Source organism: Gekko japonicus, unplaced genomic scaffold (assembly GCF_001447785.1).
Source record: "Gekko japonicus isolate JY-2015 unplaced genomic scaffold, Gekko_japonicus_V1.1 scaffold131, whole genome shotgun sequence".
Taxonomy (NCBI): Eukaryota; Metazoa; Chordata; class Lepidosauria; order Squamata; family Gekkonidae; genus Gekko; species Gekko japonicus.
This window is the reverse complement of record NW_015167061.1, coordinates 692326-711707: the sequence shown is the minus strand read 5'-3', so window position 1 is coordinate 711707 and position 19382 is coordinate 692326. Positions and strand designations below refer to the sequence as shown.

General features: G+C 51.4%; 1 protein-coding gene across 1 annotated transcript in view; it reads right to left on the bottom strand.

The window, feature by feature from the left end:
- Positions 1-19382, bottom strand: part of UBR4 (ubiquitin protein ligase E3 component n-recognin 4) — a 136680-nt gene that overhangs the window by 106645 nt on the left and 10653 nt on the right. Inside the window, 21 exon segments of the mRNA XM_015412557.1 lie at positions 185-309; positions 1422-1651; positions 2753-2875; positions 4028-4210; positions 4745-4873; positions 5321-5400; positions 6761-6893; positions 10002-10284; positions 10732-10901; positions 11734-11822; positions 12542-12701; positions 12942-13129; positions 14472-14586; positions 15571-15708; positions 15853-15952; positions 16297-16465; positions 16468-16483; positions 16583-16642; positions 16809-16930; positions 17986-18113; positions 19057-19198. Coding sequence (XP_015268043.1) covers positions 185-309; positions 1422-1651; positions 2753-2875; positions 4028-4210; positions 4745-4873; positions 5321-5400; positions 6761-6893; positions 10002-10284; positions 10732-10901; positions 11734-11822; positions 12542-12701; positions 12942-13129; positions 14472-14586; positions 15571-15708; positions 15853-15952; positions 16297-16465; positions 16468-16483; positions 16583-16642; positions 16809-16930; positions 17986-18113; positions 19057-19198 — 2883 coding nt within the window.

The window sequence follows — 19382 nt, the reverse complement described above, 5'->3', positions numbered from 1 at the left end:
CCACCAATGAAAAAGCCTGGCCCAGGAGCAGCCCTCAAGAAGCCGGCCTGTCACTCAGACCCAGAAGAACAGAGTGGCACAGTACGAAGGCTGCACCCGTTGCTCTTTGGAGTTCCAACCCCATTCAGCCGCCTCATCCCTGGGCAAAGCAGCTCTCCGTGGAGGGAAAGGGGTGGTGGCTCACCCAGGGTGTTGGCCTTGCACCGGCTGGACCCGATGGCCAGGACAGCAGCGTAGCCCTGCAGCTTTTCTTCGGTGGGCTTGTTCTCAGGGGAGCCTTCCTCAGAGAGGCTCTGCAGCAAGTAGGACCTGCGTTGGGGACAGGAAGAAGGCCCCGGTGAGGCTCAGATTCAGAATCTCAATGATACCCAACTGGAAGAAGGCAGATGAACACATGAAACTGCCTTCTACTGAAACAGCCCCATGGTACATTATTTATTTATTTATTTATGTTTTGATTTGTATCCCGCCCTCCCAAAGGCTCAGGGCGGCTCACATGCAGCAAAGCCGAGATATAAAATACAATAAGACATGTAACAGAATAACAACATTCAAAACCACAATAAAATCCATACTACATCATGGTGCTGTAATCTTCCTATGTCAATTCTTCCAAGATGGGAACAACCACCCCAATTTTGGCGGCCAGCTATCTCGATAGTGCGGTCTCCCGCACCCTGTCTGTAAACTCCTGCCAGGCAATGCTTACCCCCCTTTAGTGGGGGCAGCCGATGACACACTACCGCGATGGTGGGGTACTGGTGGCGGCGGCTCCTACTCAAAAGCCTGGCAGAAGAGCTCCGTCTTGCAGACCCTGCGGAACTGCACAAGGTCTCGCAGGGCCCGGATCTCCCCCGGGAGCTCATTCCACCAGGTAGGAGCCGCCACCGAAAAAGCCCTGGCCCTAGTAGGGGCAAATTTAATCTCTCAGGGACCTGGAACTTCCAAGAGATGGAGGCTCCCCGATCGTAGTGCTCTTGGGGGAACATACGGGAAGAGGCGGTCCTTCAGGCCAGTACTGTCTCTGACTGGCAGCAGCTCTCCAGGGTCTCAGGTTGAGGCCTTTCCCATCGCTTACCAACTGATCCTTTTACCTGGAGATGCCAGGGATTGAATCTGGGACCTTTTGCATGCCATGCATATGCTCCATTACTGAGACACATGCCATGCCCCAGACTGGGAAGGCTCTACCTACGTCAGTGTTGTCTGCCCAGACTGGCAGCAGCTCTCCAGGGTCTCAGGTCAAGGTCTTTCACATCACACACTACCTGGTTGCTTTAACGGGAGACACTGGGGATTGAACCTGGGACCTTCGGCATGCCAAGCAGAGACTCTACCACTGAGCCACAGCTCCTCCCCACGGCAATCCTCCTCTGGAAACACTTTGGGTACCAAAGACTCATCAGTATCAGCTGCCGTACCTGGTGAAGGTGGCATAGGTGTCAATCAGCTGCAAGGTAGCAGGCAGGAGGTTCTTGGTGATCTCCGATGATTTGTGTGGGTCGGTCTCGGCGGCGAGCTTGGAGAAGTGCTCGTCGAGGGAGACCTGGACTTTGGAAATGGCAGCATCCAGCGTATAGATGGACTGCAAGCTGGGGACCTCGTGAAGTCGAAGAATGGTGGTGCAGTCGATCCCACAAAAAGATGAAATCTTTGAAGAGAGTGGCAATTAATCGCATTTGCACCCCCATGCATCCTACAAGAAGTTCGGGGGGGGGGGGGATAGGAGCTTATCATTTTAACTCCAAAAATTAACCCAGTGAGGCGGAATAAGAATGACAGCAATTTGCCCAGAGCCACCCGGTGCCCTTGGAAATGGAGCAGGGGGTTGAATCCAGCCTCTTTCACATTCTAACTCAATCCCTTAGAAGAGAGAAGAGATTGGATTTATACCCCGCCTTTCACTACCCGAAGGAGTCTCAGAGCATTTTACAATCTCCTTTCCCTTCCCCTCCCCACAACAGACACCCTGTGCGGGAGGTGGGGCTGAGAGAGCTCCAACAGAAACTGCCCTTGAGAGAACAGCTCTGAGAGAACTTGTGACTGACCCAAGGTCACACCGGCAGCTGCATGTGGAGTAGAGGGGACTCAAACCTGGATCTCCCAGATTAGAGTTCGCACTCCTAGCCAGTACACCAAACTGGCTCTTTAAAACCTGGCTCTGCCACATTCTAACTGAAAAAGCACTGGAGGGCCAGCAACATCCTGTGTGCCCACTCCCTCCCACACACAGTCAAGGCAAAGGGCTCTTTAACCCCCTCCTGCCCAAGCTGAACTGCAAGAGAGGCTTTGGCAGAGCCCTTCTCCTTCTTATGCACCTGAGCTACTCATCCCAAGTCCCAGCAGAGGCTTCTTTGGTCCCCTTCTACCTAGAATGAACAGCAACAGATGCCTTGGCTGAGCTCTCCTTTATTACACCCCTTGGCTGTGTGCTGCCATTGGCCTCATCCTTGGCTTTTGCGGGAATAAGCACCTTGGGGGAAAGTAAGGAGAGGCCTTTGCCAAAGCCTCCAGGCTGAGGAAGAGATTAAAAGAGCCTTTTGTCCAGGGCGTCTTGAAAGAAAGTGACCGAGGTGCAGAACAGTGTGGCTCTTGGGATAAAAGATTATGCTAGGATCCAGATGGGAAACTTTTTCTGGGGATGGGTGGGCATCCGTTGACCATTGGGGCTCCAGCTGCCTTACTTGAGTCCAACAGGAAAACCTTTCTCACAGCCACCAGCCATCAGTATCCCCTGCGCCCATCAACACACCTGCCTAGCAAAGTACTCCTCGGCTATCTCCACGTCGTACTTCACCGAGCTGCACTTGGCAGACGTCAGCTCGACGAGAGAGGCCGCGTGCTCTGCTTTCATGCCCTGCTTGATGAGGTGATCCTAAAGCAAAAATTGGAAGGGGGAAAAAACCAACAACAACAGACGGCTCTGGGTCACACGGGAGAGAAAAACGAAGCTTTACGGACAGCTTAAGCATAACAAAGGGCAATTTAACGAGACGCGCATCCCATAACAAACGATGCTGTTCGGCTGACACAGCCTGGCGATAAGGGCATGGGAAAGAGAGAGAGGGAGGAGACCTCTCTGGTCGCCTCCCTTTGAGCAGCTGCAAGAACACAGATTGCTGACTTTTTAAAAACTCAGCAGCGCTTGCCATCAATGCAAAAGTGGACTTTAAAAAAAACATGTTTGGGATCATTTAACAGCCGATAAAGAGTGAAAGACATACAAACCACTTTTTCTGAGAAACAGTAACCTTGTGTGGCATTATCCAGAACAGGATTTACATTTATGCAAAAAAACAAACGGAAAGAGACATTTTCTTTCATCTCAATGTAGGAAGCCATGAGATGCTCTTTTTAACATATTGTTGCCTGATCTCCTCTCCCTTAGAACAGCACTTTGAGAAAACTGTACAACTGGTACTTTTTTCTTCCGTCTTCCTCCTCCCCAAATCGGACAGTTTAATCATGATATTCTTGACGCGGATTGTGTTCTGTTACTGTACTGCTGTGTTCTTTGTATTAATTAATGGTTCTGCAAGAACTGGCCAAAACAAAGAACTGAAAAGAAAAAGATTCTGGGGAGTAACTTTACATCCAACTCTTCATGTTCAGGACCTCAAGACTTGGAAATAAGACTGCAGAGCCTTGAGAAATGCCTAAATGTTGCAGATGCTCAAGGTGCCACAAATCGTTTGAGTTCTTTCCATGTAATCTGGAGAGCTAAAATTTGTGTGTATGTAGCCTAAAACACTCCAGTTACTAGAAAAATCTGAAAAGACTCTTGAACCACCTTCTCAAGATGCTGTGGGGATTGCAAGTAACTGCCAGGAAGATATTCCTATGCCTACAGAATGTCTGGTCCACCAACAACAACGGATGACGAACTTATGGAAGCTACTATTACTTGTCGGAGCCTTTTCTTCTCAACTTCTCTTCTCATTGGTTGAGAAGAATGCCCTGCTCTCTTGAGAACAAACCACATCTTGGGAACGAGGGCTCTCTCTCCAAAGCCACACCGACCACATACCTTTATCCAGCTGACGTAGGAGCTGATGCACAGGCGAGAGGACCAGCGCAGCGTGTGGAGGATGTCACATTCGCTCATCTCGGGGCTGTTCATGGCCAGCTGGTTCATGTAGTTCTTGGAAGGAGGCAAGATCCCCAGGATCCGCCAGAGGATCAAAAAATAGTACTGGAGTGCACAGGCCTCCTGGACAAAGGGGAAACAGCCAAAGAGGGTGCAAGAGTCAGCCAAGAAGGAGCAACGGGCTCAAAGCCCCCGCCGTGAGTGACGCGCTGGAGCAGCGCCTTGATTCCAGCAAAGGCTGTAAGCTGGACCTAAAGGAGACGTGTGGCCAAAATTCACCTTCAGCCAACAGAAAGAAGTGGAAGGAAACCTCTTCACCCCCACAAGCAGTGTTCCCTCTAAGCTGAGTCAGTGTGAGCTAGCTCACAGTTTTTTAGCCTCTGGCTCACACATTTTTGTCTTCGCTCAGGATGGAGGGCTCCAGAGCAAACTCATTTATGCAGTAGCCAAATCGCTTGCTCACAACTTGAATGCCAGCAGCTCACAAAGTAAAGTTTTTGCTCACAAGACTCCACAGCTGAGAGGGAGCACCGCAGAGGGGCATCTGTCTTAGAGCTGTACAGAGGGGCACCCTTGCCAAAAAAGACCCATGCCTTCGTGCCATGAGAAGAGCCAACTTTGGGGTTTCCGTGCCGTCCCAGGAGACCACTTCCTTACCAGGGCAGTAACATTCTTGCTCTCCTTCCTGCGGAGGGTGTCAAACTGAGACCCGGCGGCCAGCAGTGAGGTCAGGGCTGCATACAAGTGGTCGTATTTCATTGCCTTGCAGAAGAGAACCTCACACACCTGCAAGGGAAGCAGAACAATTCCAAGTGGCTCCGTTGCAGCTTGCTCTGCTCACCCCTCCTGGCCTGAACCTTAAATCAACACTTGCAGAATTAGGTTCACCAGAACACTGGGAGGCTTCCTCACGTAGAGTCAGACCACTGGCTGAGGGTCTCTGGGATCTGAGATCCTTTAATTAGAGACCCTGAGACTGACCTCTGGCCCGTCTGCATGGTCCGTGGGTAGAATGAACCACCATGTACCACATGTGGTCAGCGGGCTAACTGCAGGGTCCCTCTGATATGACCAAGAAAGGCAGATGCCGTCCAGAAGCACACAGCATGGACGTCACCCTCCCCCAGACCGAAATGCCTTCGCTGGTCACTTAACAAAAACCTTCCTTCTCTCGTGCAGTCACCCAGCACGAGACCTAGATAAAGTCAGGGGGAAGGGAGTGGCTTTGGGTACCGTGCTGTCCAGGCGGTTCAGGTCATCTTCAGATGCTTCCGGTGAGAGAATGCAGTAGAACCTGGGCTGGGGAACAACATCTGAGGGGAGGAGAGAGAGAGAGAGAAAGAGGGAGTCACGGGGCTGGAGGGAGCACGACGATACCATCCGATCTCAGCTAAACTTTCATCTTCTAAAAAACTGATACGGGATGTCAACCCATGAGCTGGGTGTTTGCACACATCACCACACAAAAGGACGCATCACATCCTGAAGGTGCAAAGGCGAGGGGGGAAATTAATATATTACAAAACCAAGCGATAACACTTGGGTCCTGCTCTCCTGCACTGCGAGGGGGTGGGTTGAGGGGAGGGGCAGAAGGCTGACCAACAGGCCTGCTGATTAAGGGCGTCCTTGCACAGAACACCGGATTTTTTTTTTTTTAAAACGTGACTCCCTCCCTTGGGGGGACCACCAGGATTAATTGAACAAATAAAGGTCAGCCCATACAAGGCTGAAGTCAGGCCAGTGTGGAGGCTCCTCCCCACTTAAAAAAGAAAGAAAGAAAGAAAGAAGTGGCAGCACGCAGGTTATCCCTGCAGGGAACAGCTAACTCCTTGCACAGCTGTGTGGAAGACAAGATGTAAGAATACAGTACTGGCCTCATATAGTAAGTGTCAGATGCCTTCTCTCACTAATCCTGTAAGGTCAGCCGGTACTATCATCCCCTACACTGTGATGTCTGAGGGGGGCTGGACCACCTGGCATCTTCCCAACATAACTTTTAATGGGGGGGGGGGGGATAAAAGAACTTTAACTTTCTGTAGCTAATTTAAAAAAATCAATTTTCCTTTCATTTCCTATGCGAAGTTATCATTTCTCTATTCAACAGCTAGACTGCACCTTAGAAACTAACAAGATTTTTGGGATATAGGCTTTTGGGAGGCAAAGCTCCCTTCGTCAGAGCCAGCGTGGTGCAGTGGTTAAGGCCAACGGACTCTCATCTGGAGAGCCGGGTTTGATTTCCCCACTCCTCTTCCACAAGGAGCCTGCTGGGTGACCTTGAGCCAGTCACAGTTCTCTCAGAACTCTCTCAGCCCTGCCTAGCTCACAAGGTGCCTGTTGTGGGAAGAGGAAAGGAAGGCGATTGTAAATTGCTTTGAGGCTCCTTAAGGTAGAGAAAAGTGGGGTATAAAACCTTCTTCTACACAATAGCCTTCTCTACAACATCAGTCTTTTAAAATTAACATTATTACTGTATTAACTTGTATTTTTACTGATACACGTTGATTCAGTGGGATGACCTATAAAGCAACAGTCCTTTCCCCCCCACCCTGTGTTTTGAAGATCCATCTTGGCCCTACAGAAAGGCAACAGGATCTTGGGCAGATTCTCTTCCTTCCTGCAGACTCCACCGCCCAGCCCTGCCTCCCCTGGCAGCTCCCCAAATCCCTCTCGCACCCAAGGAGCAGTGCTTGGTCCAGTTTTCTTCCACTTCCTTGAATCCATGATAGAGAGGAGAAGAGGTCCGCCTACTCCCGTCTGAGGAGCCATTCACCCAAACGATGGGCGGCGTCAGAAGGTTGTACTGCACCTAAGTGGCAAGCAGAGAAGACAGGGTGAACACTGGAGGCCGGATCCTGTGCAGGACATGCCTTGTGCAGGCGGCTACAAGCACGGACGGCTTCAAAAGGGAATTAGATAAGCATATGGAGCAGAGGTCCGTCAGTGGTTGTTAGCCACAAGGTATAGATAGGAGCTCTCAGTCTGGGGCAAGTGATGCTCTGTATTCTGGGTGCTTGGGGGGGTCAACAGTGGGAGGGCTTCTAATGTCCTGGCCCCACTGGTGGACCTCCTGATGGCACTGTTATTTCTGGCCACTGTGTGACACAGAGTGTTGGACTGGATGGGCCTTTGGCCTGATCCAACAACATTGGCGTCTCTTATGTTCTTATGTTCCTTGTGCAATGAGATGAGAGTAATTGGGAAGGGACCATCTTTGCCCACTGAGATGAGGAAAGATGCACTGGCTGAGGAGCTCTCCCTCCTACCCAGCTGCTAAAGCCAAACAAGAATCTCATCTCGTGGGCGTGGAACCTCCACCGGGGGCAGGGGCGGGGGGAGCAAAGTACTTGGCATCCAGGAGGATGCTGGTACATATATTACTGAGTCCAGGGTAGTCAGTTATCGACAGAACACCCAGGAATTTCTGCAGGCTGAATGCCGATGACATATACCTAAGAAGAAGAAGTGATTGGATTTATGCCCCGCCCTTCACTCGAAGTCTCCGAGCGGCTCACAATCTCCTTCCCCTGCCCAAAACAGACACCCTTGTGAGGTCGGTGGGGCTGAGAGAGCTCTTTCCAGAACTGCTCCTGAGAGAACAGCTCTGACAGAACTACGGCTTGCCCAAGGTCATCCAGCCAGGTGCAAGTGGAGGAGTGGGGAATCAAACCCGGTTCTCTCAGATTAGAGTCCGCGCACTTCACCACGACACCAAACTGAAAGCAGCTTTTCAAATCCTACTCTCCGGGACACTCAGTGGAGCACAGTTCAGCCCACCCTTAAAAGCTTGCAAATGAAGCCGGCCCAGCAGACCAGATTCGAAAACCCGCAGCCTTCCCCAGCAGAGGAAATGTTCTCATATGAGACAAGTTTCATGGAGGACAAGGTCCACCAACCACTACTAGGCACACTGCTATGTTCGGAGAGAGTCTATGCTGAGTAGGCAACAAGAGGGGGCGCTTTTGGCCACTGTGGCCAGCTTGTAGGATTGAGCGATTAATAAATCGAAAGATATTATTATTATTATTATTGTAGGTCTTTCAGGGGCACCGGCATGAAAAAGGGAGCTGGGCTAGATGGAATGCTAGTCTGACCCAGCACGGCTGCTTCTGAGGTTCCTCTTAGTCCAGACCCGGACCGAGTCTTCCTTCCGAGTTCTTGCCTAGCAGGTCTTAGAGACCACCAATGAGGCCCACCAGGATCAAGACTGTACCACTGCAGGTGAGGGATCCCTTTTCTAGAAGCCCCCGCAAATTCTTGCATGTGGTGTGTCAGGGAGGAACACTCTAGAGCAGGGGTGTCGAACTCATTTGTTACGAGAGCCGGATCTGACGTAAATGAGACCTTGTCGGGCTGGGCCATGTGTGTCATAAAATGTAATGCCAGGTAGCGGAGATATAAACATTATAAAGGACAACCAACAGCTGCATGTGGAGGAGTAGGGAATCAAACCCGGTTCTCCCAAATTAGAGTCTGCGCACTTAACCACTACACCAAGAAACACCATGCCTTCTCTTTCTCTGCCTTCACTGCCATTCCCCCCTATTTTACTGCAGCCTTTTAGCCCCATTACCTAGCCATTTTCTTTCTATTTCTTGACAGTTTTAATCACACACACCTCATCGCATGCAGCCATTCAGTCCCCCCAGCAGCTTCCTGCCTTCCCTCCCTCACACCAATTGCTCATGGGCTGGACAAACCAGTTTTGGCCCCTGGGCCGAATGTTTGACACCCCTGACCTAGAGCTGACACCCCCTGACCCCAAGATGCTGATTTTTCTACCTGCGGGGATTTTATTTGCACAGAGAAGGATCCAACTCTGCCAGCCCCACCTGCAATCTGAAATGGTTCGAGGCAGGCTAAGGTTAACTACTTCAGTGAGAGCCTGGCCCCTGGGAGTGGGCGCGCAGGAGCACCCAGCCTGAATGCAAGGAGCAGGAAGAAGACTCCTGAAATAAAGTCACGATTAAGTGGAAGTTCGTTCACTCTTAAACTTCTGTTCTGCCGGAGGGGTCTAAAAGGGGTCTTAGATTCATGCCTTGAGTATGCTGAACCTTGCCTACAAGCTCAGGGTTGCCACTAAAATTTTATTTTTCATTTCCCTGACTTTCCCTGACCAACATTTGTCAGTTTCCCTGACCACCATTCAAATATAACCAGAAGTTAAAAAATGAATAGCTCAATGCTCCCTCTAAGCTGTGGAGTCCTGTGAGCAAAAATTCTACTTTGTGAGCTACTGGCATGAAAGTCGTGAGCGAGTGGTTTCGCTACTGCATAGATTAGTTTGCTCTGGAGCCCTTCTTCCTGAGCTAAGACAAGAATGTGTGAGCCGGAGGCTAAAAAACTGTGAGCTAGCTCACACTAACTCAGCTTAGAGGGGACACTGGTCGTATTGCATTAATGCAAGGGAAGGTCCCACTCTACAACTACACAAGTCTCAACTGCAAAAATATTTGCCAAAGAGATTAAATATCTACTTCTTTCATTAAGTGCACCAACATCTCTTTTGCAATTGCACCAAAAATTACACCAAGATACAAACTTCAATCCAAGTAAACTCTGAATACTAACAAATGAGATAACATTTTTGTTATTGTTTTAAAGGTACACTAAAAATTATATAAACGTTCTATCTAAAATGGTTGGGAAAGGGCATCATTAAGTTCTACTTGTATTCTGCTACTTCTCTATTCCAGTTGAACAGATCAGGCTTTTGCAGCAGCAGGTAAAAAATCCACTGCTTGAATATATTTTAATCGCAATTTCCCTGATTTTCCCTGACTTCAGACCAATTTCCCTGACTTTCCCGAAAGTGGCAACCCTGATTTCTCCAAGGAAAGTATATACACAAACGTGCATTCCGTCATCTATTTTGACACTGGATGAACACACACGCATCCACCCCTGCGAGCCGTACCTGTTCGAACAAATACACGGGGACCTTGGAATACTGGTGAAGCAAGTAATCGAACACCAAGAGAAGGCGAGCCAGGAGGAGAGGCACACAGCGCAGCTGAGAATCCAGGTTGGCTGTCAGCTCCAGGATGGTCTGGATGCAGAGGGTCAAGACGGACCGCCGACCCTTCTCGGAGAAGTTGTGGAAGATCAGCAAGAGCAACTGGAGGTGCTCCACGTTCAGGTCTTCCGTGTCGCCGGGGAGAGTCCCTTGCATGGCGTTTTGCTTCAGGGTCCCAATGAACCTGCCGGAAAGGCAAGGGAGGGACGAAGCAAAAGCAGGCCATTTTTAGGAAGCTAAAATCTGTTGGACTAACAGCCAACTGTATGAAAATCTCCTTCCTTTTTGGGAGAGCCGACACGTTACCGAATACTGCCTTCTCTGAGGCCTATGACAGACCGGCAGACTAGTAAACTGCCTGCCAGATCTCAAAGAAGGCTGAACTAAGCGGGCCTTTATCAGACCCAGCAGTGCAGGTCCTACCCTCTGGATGGCAGCACCCAGGAATCCCAGAGGGGGGAGAGGAATACTGAAATTGGCGCTTGAGATGCTGCCTAGATGCCAGAGTTAATCTGGATTACCTGTCTCTCGAGACACTCGATCCAAGACACGCTCATGAGCCTACCAGGGGGAGAGAACCCACCCCACCCGGGAACTGTCATTGACGCGAGGCCGCCAGCCACCCTCTTACCTCTCCCAAACTTTGAGGCATTCCGGCACGTCGGGGTCTCCCTGGGCACTGGCTTTGTGCTGCCAGATGAGGAGGAGGCGAGAGAGCACAGACAAGCTCTGGGGGTGGATGTAGAGGGGCCAGGGCCCTTCGGAGAACGGGGCCACGCCCAGCTGCTGCATCCGCGTGTTCTGGCGAGAGAGAGAGAGAGAGATAGGAGCACGCTGGTGAGGGCAAGCCACCCAAGAGGACATTTCTCCATCAGGGAACTGTTAGCAGGAAGAAAGGTCCTTGCTGTCATGAGGACACGGCACAGGTGAGTTTGGATCTGCATCTATCGGGAGAGAGCGAATCCAGATCTGAGTCGAAAAACTGGCCGCTTCCCAGTCACTTGTGTGTTTGAGAGGCCACCTGCAAACCCAGGCCAAAAGGCACTCCTGCACAGAGCCACGCTTAGGAACCTTGCGAGGTTAAGCTAAGGCCAATTCCGGCAAGCGGCTCCACATGGCCCTGGCTTTAGTCTCGCCAAGGGGCAGGCTGCCGGTGTGCGTGCCCAGGAGACAGAGCCACTCCCAGTTCTTCCCAAGACCAACACAGCAGGATACGAACTCGTTTAGTGCAGGGAATGGAGGTGGGTTGAGTGAGCGCACAGACAACCACCTGAATAACACGAGTTACAAGCAGGCGACCTGTTATTCTTCTCTGTGAAGGCACACCAGTACCAGGACCCCTTCCTCCAGGGACAAGCCTGTGCGGCAACTTTCCTCCTCAGCCCAGGCCATTCCCACCTGCAGGGCTCTTACATCACCACTGCGACACTGAGACCCATTCCACGGGCTACTCTGTTAGACAGCGTTCCAAAGGGTAACAAGAAAGGCCCCCGCTTCGGTGAGACCTCACAGATTACACAAGGAGGAATCTGTTTAGAAGGCCTTCCGGTGCTGGTGCCCAAATGTCTCCAAGGTGCTCCTGTGACTTACTGGCACCTGTCTCAAGATCTCTCTCCTTTTCTTGCAGACTCACCTGCAAAGTCGGTGACTGGAGGTCAGAAGTCACGAGGGAGTGGTTGAAGTGGTAGAGGGCAGCAGCAAACTCCTCCTCCTCTGCAGTACCTGCAACCCAGAGGACAGTAAGAAGATTTAGCTCTTGGGGGTCACACAAGACCATGCCACAGGGCTAAAGGACTCCAGCACCCAAAAGCGGACCCTCGATCTAGGAAGCGCCGGAGGATGCGGCTTGTTTGCTATCCCTGCGCTTGTGCCTGCCCCCTACGGGCCAGAGAGAGATGCCGAGACAGACAGTGGGACTCTGGCTTGAGGCAGCAGCAGCCCCTTCTAGAAGAGAGAGACGACGCAGGGCTGCCGTTTTCAGCAACGGCCTGCCTAGCCGCTCTGGCTCTTGGAGAATAAAATCAACGTCATACCTTTTATTATAACCAACCAAACTGACAAAGACTGTGCAAGTTTTTGAGTTCGCCAGAACTCTTCGTCGGGCATGTGGAGGACTGATGCACATACAAAAGCAGATAGGCTGCAACCTGGACTACAGAGGAAGAGGGAAACGGGGTTGCTGTCTTCACTGGCAGTCGTGTGCCATAGAGCCGTACTCCAGGACTCTCTCTACAAAGGCACAGGGTCTTTCCCAGCGATTGCTACAAGAGATTCCTTTCCCTAAAGATGCTGGGGACTGAACCTGGGACTGCTGCCCTGGGGTCCTTTCCTGTATCCACTGCTTTCAGCAAACTCCATCAACCTGAAGGCCTCTTAACCTAAGGTTTCTGCGCTTGCCTTGCCCTGGAACACAGCAGGGTGGTGTTTTTTGGTTCCCTGACCTTTCAGCCCGTCCTTGTCCACTTCTTTGATTATGCTGGCCAGCGTGGCCATGTGCTGCTCTGTGAGAGAGACGCTCAGGTAGTTGCGGATGAAATTGTTCCTGGAGTCCAGCATGGAGGAAGTGATGAAGTTGAGGATGTTGGACGCCAGGCTTAAGAACTACAGTGAGGCGGAAAGGCAAGGCAAAGGAACGAGGCATAAGGAACAAAGAGGAACAGAAGAACACCCGCAGAGACCCACTATTAGGAGCTCTTCCTCGACAAACAGTTGTCCCCAACCCCACCCCTCTCACCTGTGCACCCCCAAACCCACTCCCCACCCCAAATTCACCTTGTGCACTTCAGATCTAAGGACCCACATTCACGTAAAACATTCTGCTCCCAAGAGCATGCTCCTCACCAATTCAGGGTCCTTGCGGCTGGCCAGGATGTTCCCATTCTCACCAGCGGCCTGCTTATTGGGGCTTTTCACACGGGGAGAACTTTCCAGGGGAGGGGGTGGTGGAGGCGGAGGGGGGGCCACTTTCTCTTTACTCGGTGAGATGGTCTCTTCAAACCACTGGCCTAGGATCGGCTCACTGTCGTCATCTAAAATAGTGCGGGGGAGGGGGGAGAAAAGAAGAAGAAGAAGAGATTGGATTTGTACCCTGCCCTTCACTACCCAAAGGTGTCTCAGAGTGGCTTACAAACTCCTTTCCCTTCCCCTCCCCACAACAGACACCCTGGGAGGTAGGTGGGGCTGAGAGAGCTCTTGACAGAAACTGCTCTTTTTTCAAGAACAGCTCTTATCAGAACTACAGCTTGCCCAAGGGCATCCAGCAGGTGCGAGTGGAGGAGTGGGGAATCAAATCCGGTTCTCCCAGATTAGAGTCCGCGCACTTCACCACAACACCAAACTGGAAGTCAACACCCTCTGGGATCCAATTTTCTACTCCCCCCCCCCCAAATCCTATTGTCACAGACAGAGACAGAAGTGTAACAGAGCAGTTGCTGGCGACTTGAAACACAGAAACACAGAAAGGACCTCAAGGGTCATCAATCCCCTGCACAACACAGGAAATTAAAACTAACTCCCACCCACTCCCAGTGACCCCTGCTCTATGCCCAGAGGAAGGCGAAAAACCTCCAGAATCCCTGGGCCAACACTGGCCTGGAGGAAAATTCCTTCCTGACCCCAAAGTGGTGATCAGCATTCCCCTCGGCTACATGTACTGGTTCATCCCTTCCTCCCCTCCCTCTTGTGATCTGCCTAAATTCACAGAATTAGCAAAGCTGTCAGATGGCCAACTGGCCTCTGCATAAAAATAAAGAAGGAGAGCCCACCACCTCCCAAGGAAGAAGAAGAAAAGTTCATTTTTATATCCTGCATTTCACTACCCGAAGGAGTCTCGGAGCGGCTTACAATCCCTTTCCCCTCCTCTCCCCACAACAGACACCCTGTGAGGAAGGTGGGGCTGAGAGAGCTCTGAGAGAACTGTGACTGACCCAAGGTCAGCCAGCTGGCCTCATGGGGGGGAGTGGGGAATCCAAGCTGGCTCTCCAGATTAGAGTCCCCCGCTCTTAACCACACCAAACTGAGGAAGTTCTTCCTGATGTTGAGCCAAAAACACTTTTGATTTCATTTCAATTCAATGGTTCTGGTCCAACCTTCTGGGACAACAGAAATCAACTACGGTCTATCCTCTATAGGACAGCCCTCCAAATACTTGAAGATGACTCTCGTATCCCCTCTCGTCTCCTCTCCAGGCTAAACACACTGAGCTCCTTCAACCTTTCCTTATAGGACTTGGCCTCCAGAACCCTCACCCTCTTCACTGACCTCTTCTGGATCTGATACAGGAAAGCCAACTCGGCGCCTAAGGCTTCTTACACACATGCCTGCCCAGTTATCCAGAACCCTGCCCGGGACTTCAGACCTAGCCGTGCCTACCCTGGCTGCTGTCTTCAGTGCTGCTGAAGTCATCCTCGTAGTAAGTGTTGGAATCCGTGGAGGCGCTCACGTCACTGCTCATGGAGCCTTTCCGCTGCCGCTGCAACACACAGGCCTAGGGGCAGGGGGAACCATTCACACCGTCTCTCCACACAATGAGCGGAAGCAAGGAGGGGTTACTGGGCCAGGCCTTTGGGGGGGGGGGACACCTTTCTGGGCTGGGGCATTTCAAAGGCAGACGGGGGCTCATGTGATGGAATGCTCCTAAAAGGGAAAGCATCCCTTGGGTGCTCTGCCACACAAATTTCCCATGGGTTGAAGAGGTTTTTTTTTTTAAAAAAAAACACAGATCGAGTCCCTTTTGCAGTTTGAAGGGACACAGTCCAGACACAGGATTAACCACCATTGTAAGAACAGGGCCGCACCCACCTAAGGCCTCTATTTAAGACATTGGGCACAAGCCAAAGTCCATTTGTGAAGAATAAAAGACACTACCATCACTACCCAAAGGAATCTCAAAGTGGTTTACCATCGCCTTTCCCTTCCCCTCCCCACAACAAACACCCTGTGAGCAATGTTCCCTCTAAGCTGTGGAGTCTTGTGAGCAAAAATTCTGCTTTCTGAGCTACTGGCATTAAAGTTGTGAGTGAGCGATTTGGCTGCTGCATAAATTAGTTTGCTCTGAGGCCATCCTTCCTGAGCTGAGACAAAAATGTGTGAGCTAGCTCACACTAACTCAGCTTAGAGGGAACACTGCCTGTGAGGTGGGCGAGGCTGAGAGAGCTCTTTTGAGGACTGCTCAAGAGAACAGCTCTAAAAGAACTTGTGACTGACCCAAGGCCACTCCAGCAGCTGCATGTGTGTGGGGGGGAGTGGGGAATCAAACCCAGTTCTCTGAGATTAGAGTCCAAGCTCCTAACCACTATGCCAAAGTGATGAGCCACGGGGCTTTGATTCACCTCTGAACTTGCGTGCCCACCCCTCCCTTCCACCCGCACCCAAAGATCAAAGCCTTCCTGGTCCGATCTGTTCTCCTTCACCAACATGTCTGCTCCCCTGTCCAAAGACAGGCTGCTGCTATAGGTGGGCCACCACGTACCTTTCGGTAAGATGTGGAAAGCAGGGTCAGCAACAGATTGGTGAGAGGCACCGAGTCGATCAGTCGCTGGATCCGCTGGATCGACGTGCTCTGGGCCATGATGTTCAGCACTGCCGGAGGGCCATCCGTCTCCCACCCCTGGAGAAAGTACAGCATTTTTTTTAAAAAGCAAAACCCCACGACTCAGGGAGCTTTGCAGTGCTGCGAGGCATTTTTTAAAAATCTGATATATTGCTTTATCTATTTTAAAAAACGAGCACACCCACATCCCAGGGGTCTCACCTTGTGAAGCGCTTCTACTTGCAGGTCTTGGAAGAGGGAGGTCAGCAGCTTAATGGCGTGATTTGCCAGCACCACGGATAAGACTCCAAATCCTTGGTGCCTGTAGGAGGGGGAGGAGAAAGCAGCATTTGAAAACTGCAGATGCGTCATCCAAGCATCTCACCTGAACACAGCTGAGATGTTAACCAGTGCCAGTCTGGAGCAGTGGTTAAGAAGAAGAAGAAGAGACTGGATTTATACTCCACCCTTCACTTGGAGTCTCTGAGCAGCTTACAAACTCCTTTCCCTTCCCCTCCCCACCCCTCCCCACCACAGACACCCTGGGAGGTGGGTGGGGCTGAGAGAACTCTGACACAAACTGCTCTTTCAGGAACAGCTGTGCCAGAGCTTGTGGATGACCCAAGTGGGGAAAGGAGGAAAGCAGCAGTGCCGGCACCATCTTACCCTTTCCCGGGGCCCAGCTTGGGAGAGCCCACACCTTCTTTCGACCGAGCGATGATATCGCGGACCCGGAGTGCAGCCAAGGGGTCCTTCTCCTTCCCCTTGTCTGCTAGAGCTGTGGGGCTGAGGTTCAGGATGAGGAACAGGCTGCTCATCAGGCCCCAGGGCCCAGCTGGAAGTTCTGGTAGTGCTACCGTTCCGGAAACGAGATCAAAAGCAGCGTTAACGCCAGCTGCCCAGACGGTGAAGTCACCGCTGACGGAAACTTTCGGGGAGTGCGGATTCTTACCTCCCCACCCGCACGGCGGGAGTTGCTGATGGCTTGGCCGATCATATCGTAGATTTCGAGCTGCGGCCAAACAGAGAGAGGAGCTGATGGAACTGACAGGCAGCGGCTGTCGCTTACGAGCCCGGGGAAGCAATTGTCCCCCACACCTTCCCTCTTTGGATGCTACAAAGCTACTCGTGCCAGAAAGGTCTCCCTCCCTCCCACCCCACCCCGACAGCCAGCTTACACATTTCTGCACAATCGTGGCTGCGTCGTTTTCATAGTCTTCTTCTTTAGAACTTGTGGATCCCGTGCGGACTTGCTGGGTGCTGCCCACGTGAAGGATGGCCATGCAGGTTGCCACGCTCAGGGGGGGGGGGGGGGACAGGAGAGGATCCCAGAGTCAGGTCGGGGCTCTTCTGGCATATCAGCATAAGGCAGCATCACACCTCCCTATCACCACCAGGTCACACCACCGGCCCCCATCTGCTTAAGCATCATTAAGTATCGGAACAAGTGTGCATGCACGCGAGAGCTTCCACCCAGAATTAAACTCTGTTGGTCTTCAAGGTGCCTGACTGGACTCTCAAACTTTATTCTATTGCTTCAGACCAACACGGCTACCCCCACCTGAATCAGCTCTCACTGTAAGTGGCTCTTGTGGGTCTCAGTTATCTTTCTTATAATTTGCTGTCTGGAACGCTTTAACTGAAGGTGTCAAGAACTGAGCTTGGGACCTTCTATACATTACATGCCTGTGATGTCATTCCCCTCCACCCCACCCCCCAGCTTGTGTATCTGCAGTTGTAAAAACAGCATGCCAGGGAGTTGCTACAAGGAGAGAAAATGACACTCTTCAGTGGGTCAGGAGAAAAGAAGAGCTGGTTTTTATGCCCCTCTTTTCTCTACCCTAAGCGGCTTCCAACCTCCTTCCCTTCCTCTCCCCATAACAGGCACCTTGTGAGCAGTATTCCCTCTAAACTGTGGAGTCCTGTGAGCAAAAATTCAACTTTGCGAACGACTGGCATTAAAGTTGTGAGCAGGTGATTTGGCTGCTGCATAAATTAGTCTGCTCTGGAGACCCTCCTTCCTGAGCTAAGGCAAAAACGTGTGAGCCAGAGGCTAAAAAACTGTGAGCTAGCTCACACTCACTCAGCTTAGAGGGAACACTGCTTGTGAGCTAGGTGGGGCTGAGAGAGTTCTGAGAGAACTGTGGCTGGCCCAAGGTCACCCAGCTGGCTGCAAGGGGGAGGAGGAATGGGGAACCAAACCCGGTTCTCCAGAAACACTACACCGCAGGAGGGCGAGACTGCGTGTCCGGATCAATGCAAAAATGCTGCCCTCTCTCCTTTTAAGAAACGGGCCACTGCCTTGCCAGTGTGCCCTGAGATGTCACCAAAAGCGGCAGCAGGAAATCAAGCCTTCACCTGCGTAGAGGCAACTGAGTGCCAGCACGGTGACGTCCTGCAGCCTTGTGGGCGTGAGGGGCTCCAGAACAGGGAGGGAGAGAGTGTCCAGGGCCATGGTCACGTCGATCACCAGTGAATGGAACCTGCAAGGACCGTGACCGGAAAGAGAAGGTCACTGCTAGTTCAGCTGTTACCACAAAAGCACTTTTTAAAAAAGAGACAAACACACGAAGCAAGACCTGATCAATCGAGCTCAGTATTGCCTACTCTGAGGGGCAGCAGCTCCCCAAGGACTCGGGCAGGGAAGGGTGCTCTTCCACTGAGCCACAGCCGTCTCCGTTAGCAGATCTGGAGATGCAAAGCTGCCGTATGCCACTGGTACCGATAACCTGCTCCACTGAGGCTTGCCTGGTGCCTGCCAAATTCTCCCTTAAGCCCAAACACCCAGGTTTTTAACGGCCCAAACACCCAGGTTTTTAACGGAAGGCTTGCATCTTTTAAAGCCACTTCTGCCCTGAGGACTGCTTGCTATCATTTTCTGCTGCTAAACATAGTTCTATGTTGCTTTCGTGCCCTGCTTTGATTGTGCGCTGCGGTTCTAAGATTCTACCGTGCTGTTTTACTTGTGGGGCCCTGAACAGATCTCTGGAATGGTGGCACGTAAAAGTTCTAAAGAAAATACTGCACATTTTGGGAAGAAAATGTATTTCGTTCACTACGAAAGGAAAAAAAAATCATAATAGCTTTTCTCCCCCAAACTCCCCTAGATTTCATTTTGAACGCTATTTCTTTACTAGCAATATTGATAGATAATAACAGCAATAGTAATACCAACAGAACCGCAAAATGATCTCAAGGGAGAAAACGGTTTTCTTCCAGTTTTTTACACTTTTTCCCCACGGGCCTTCACATCTCTGTTTCCCAACACCAGCTCCCAGAGAATCGTTAGTAGGAGTTCTGAGGAACTGGATCTCGGGCCTCCCACAGACCACGACCCTGAAACCCCAAAGGACCACCCCGCTCAGACCGCCTGGCAGGCCTGGGAAAAAGATCTAGACTGGGAAGGAGGGGCAGAGACTCTCTCACCCGTTGCGGACTGCGGTGGCATCTGCGACCGTGGCTGGCATGATGAAAAAGGAGTTGGCGGACACGGCGTCCTGGAAGCGGTTGATGTAGCGCAGGAAGTAAGGGAGATTCAGGCAGACCCGTAGCAGCTTTTCAGAGCCACCTGCCAGATGCAAGGGGGGGGGGGAAGGGAAAGACTATTATGGAACCGGATCTGAAAGCATTTCAAACTCCTTTTAAAGCATCTGATATTACTAGGGATGGGCACAAACCACATTTTTGCGGTTCAGTTCATGGTCGAGTCACGAACCGAAACCCGAACCTGTATAAACCGGGAGGCTGGTTTG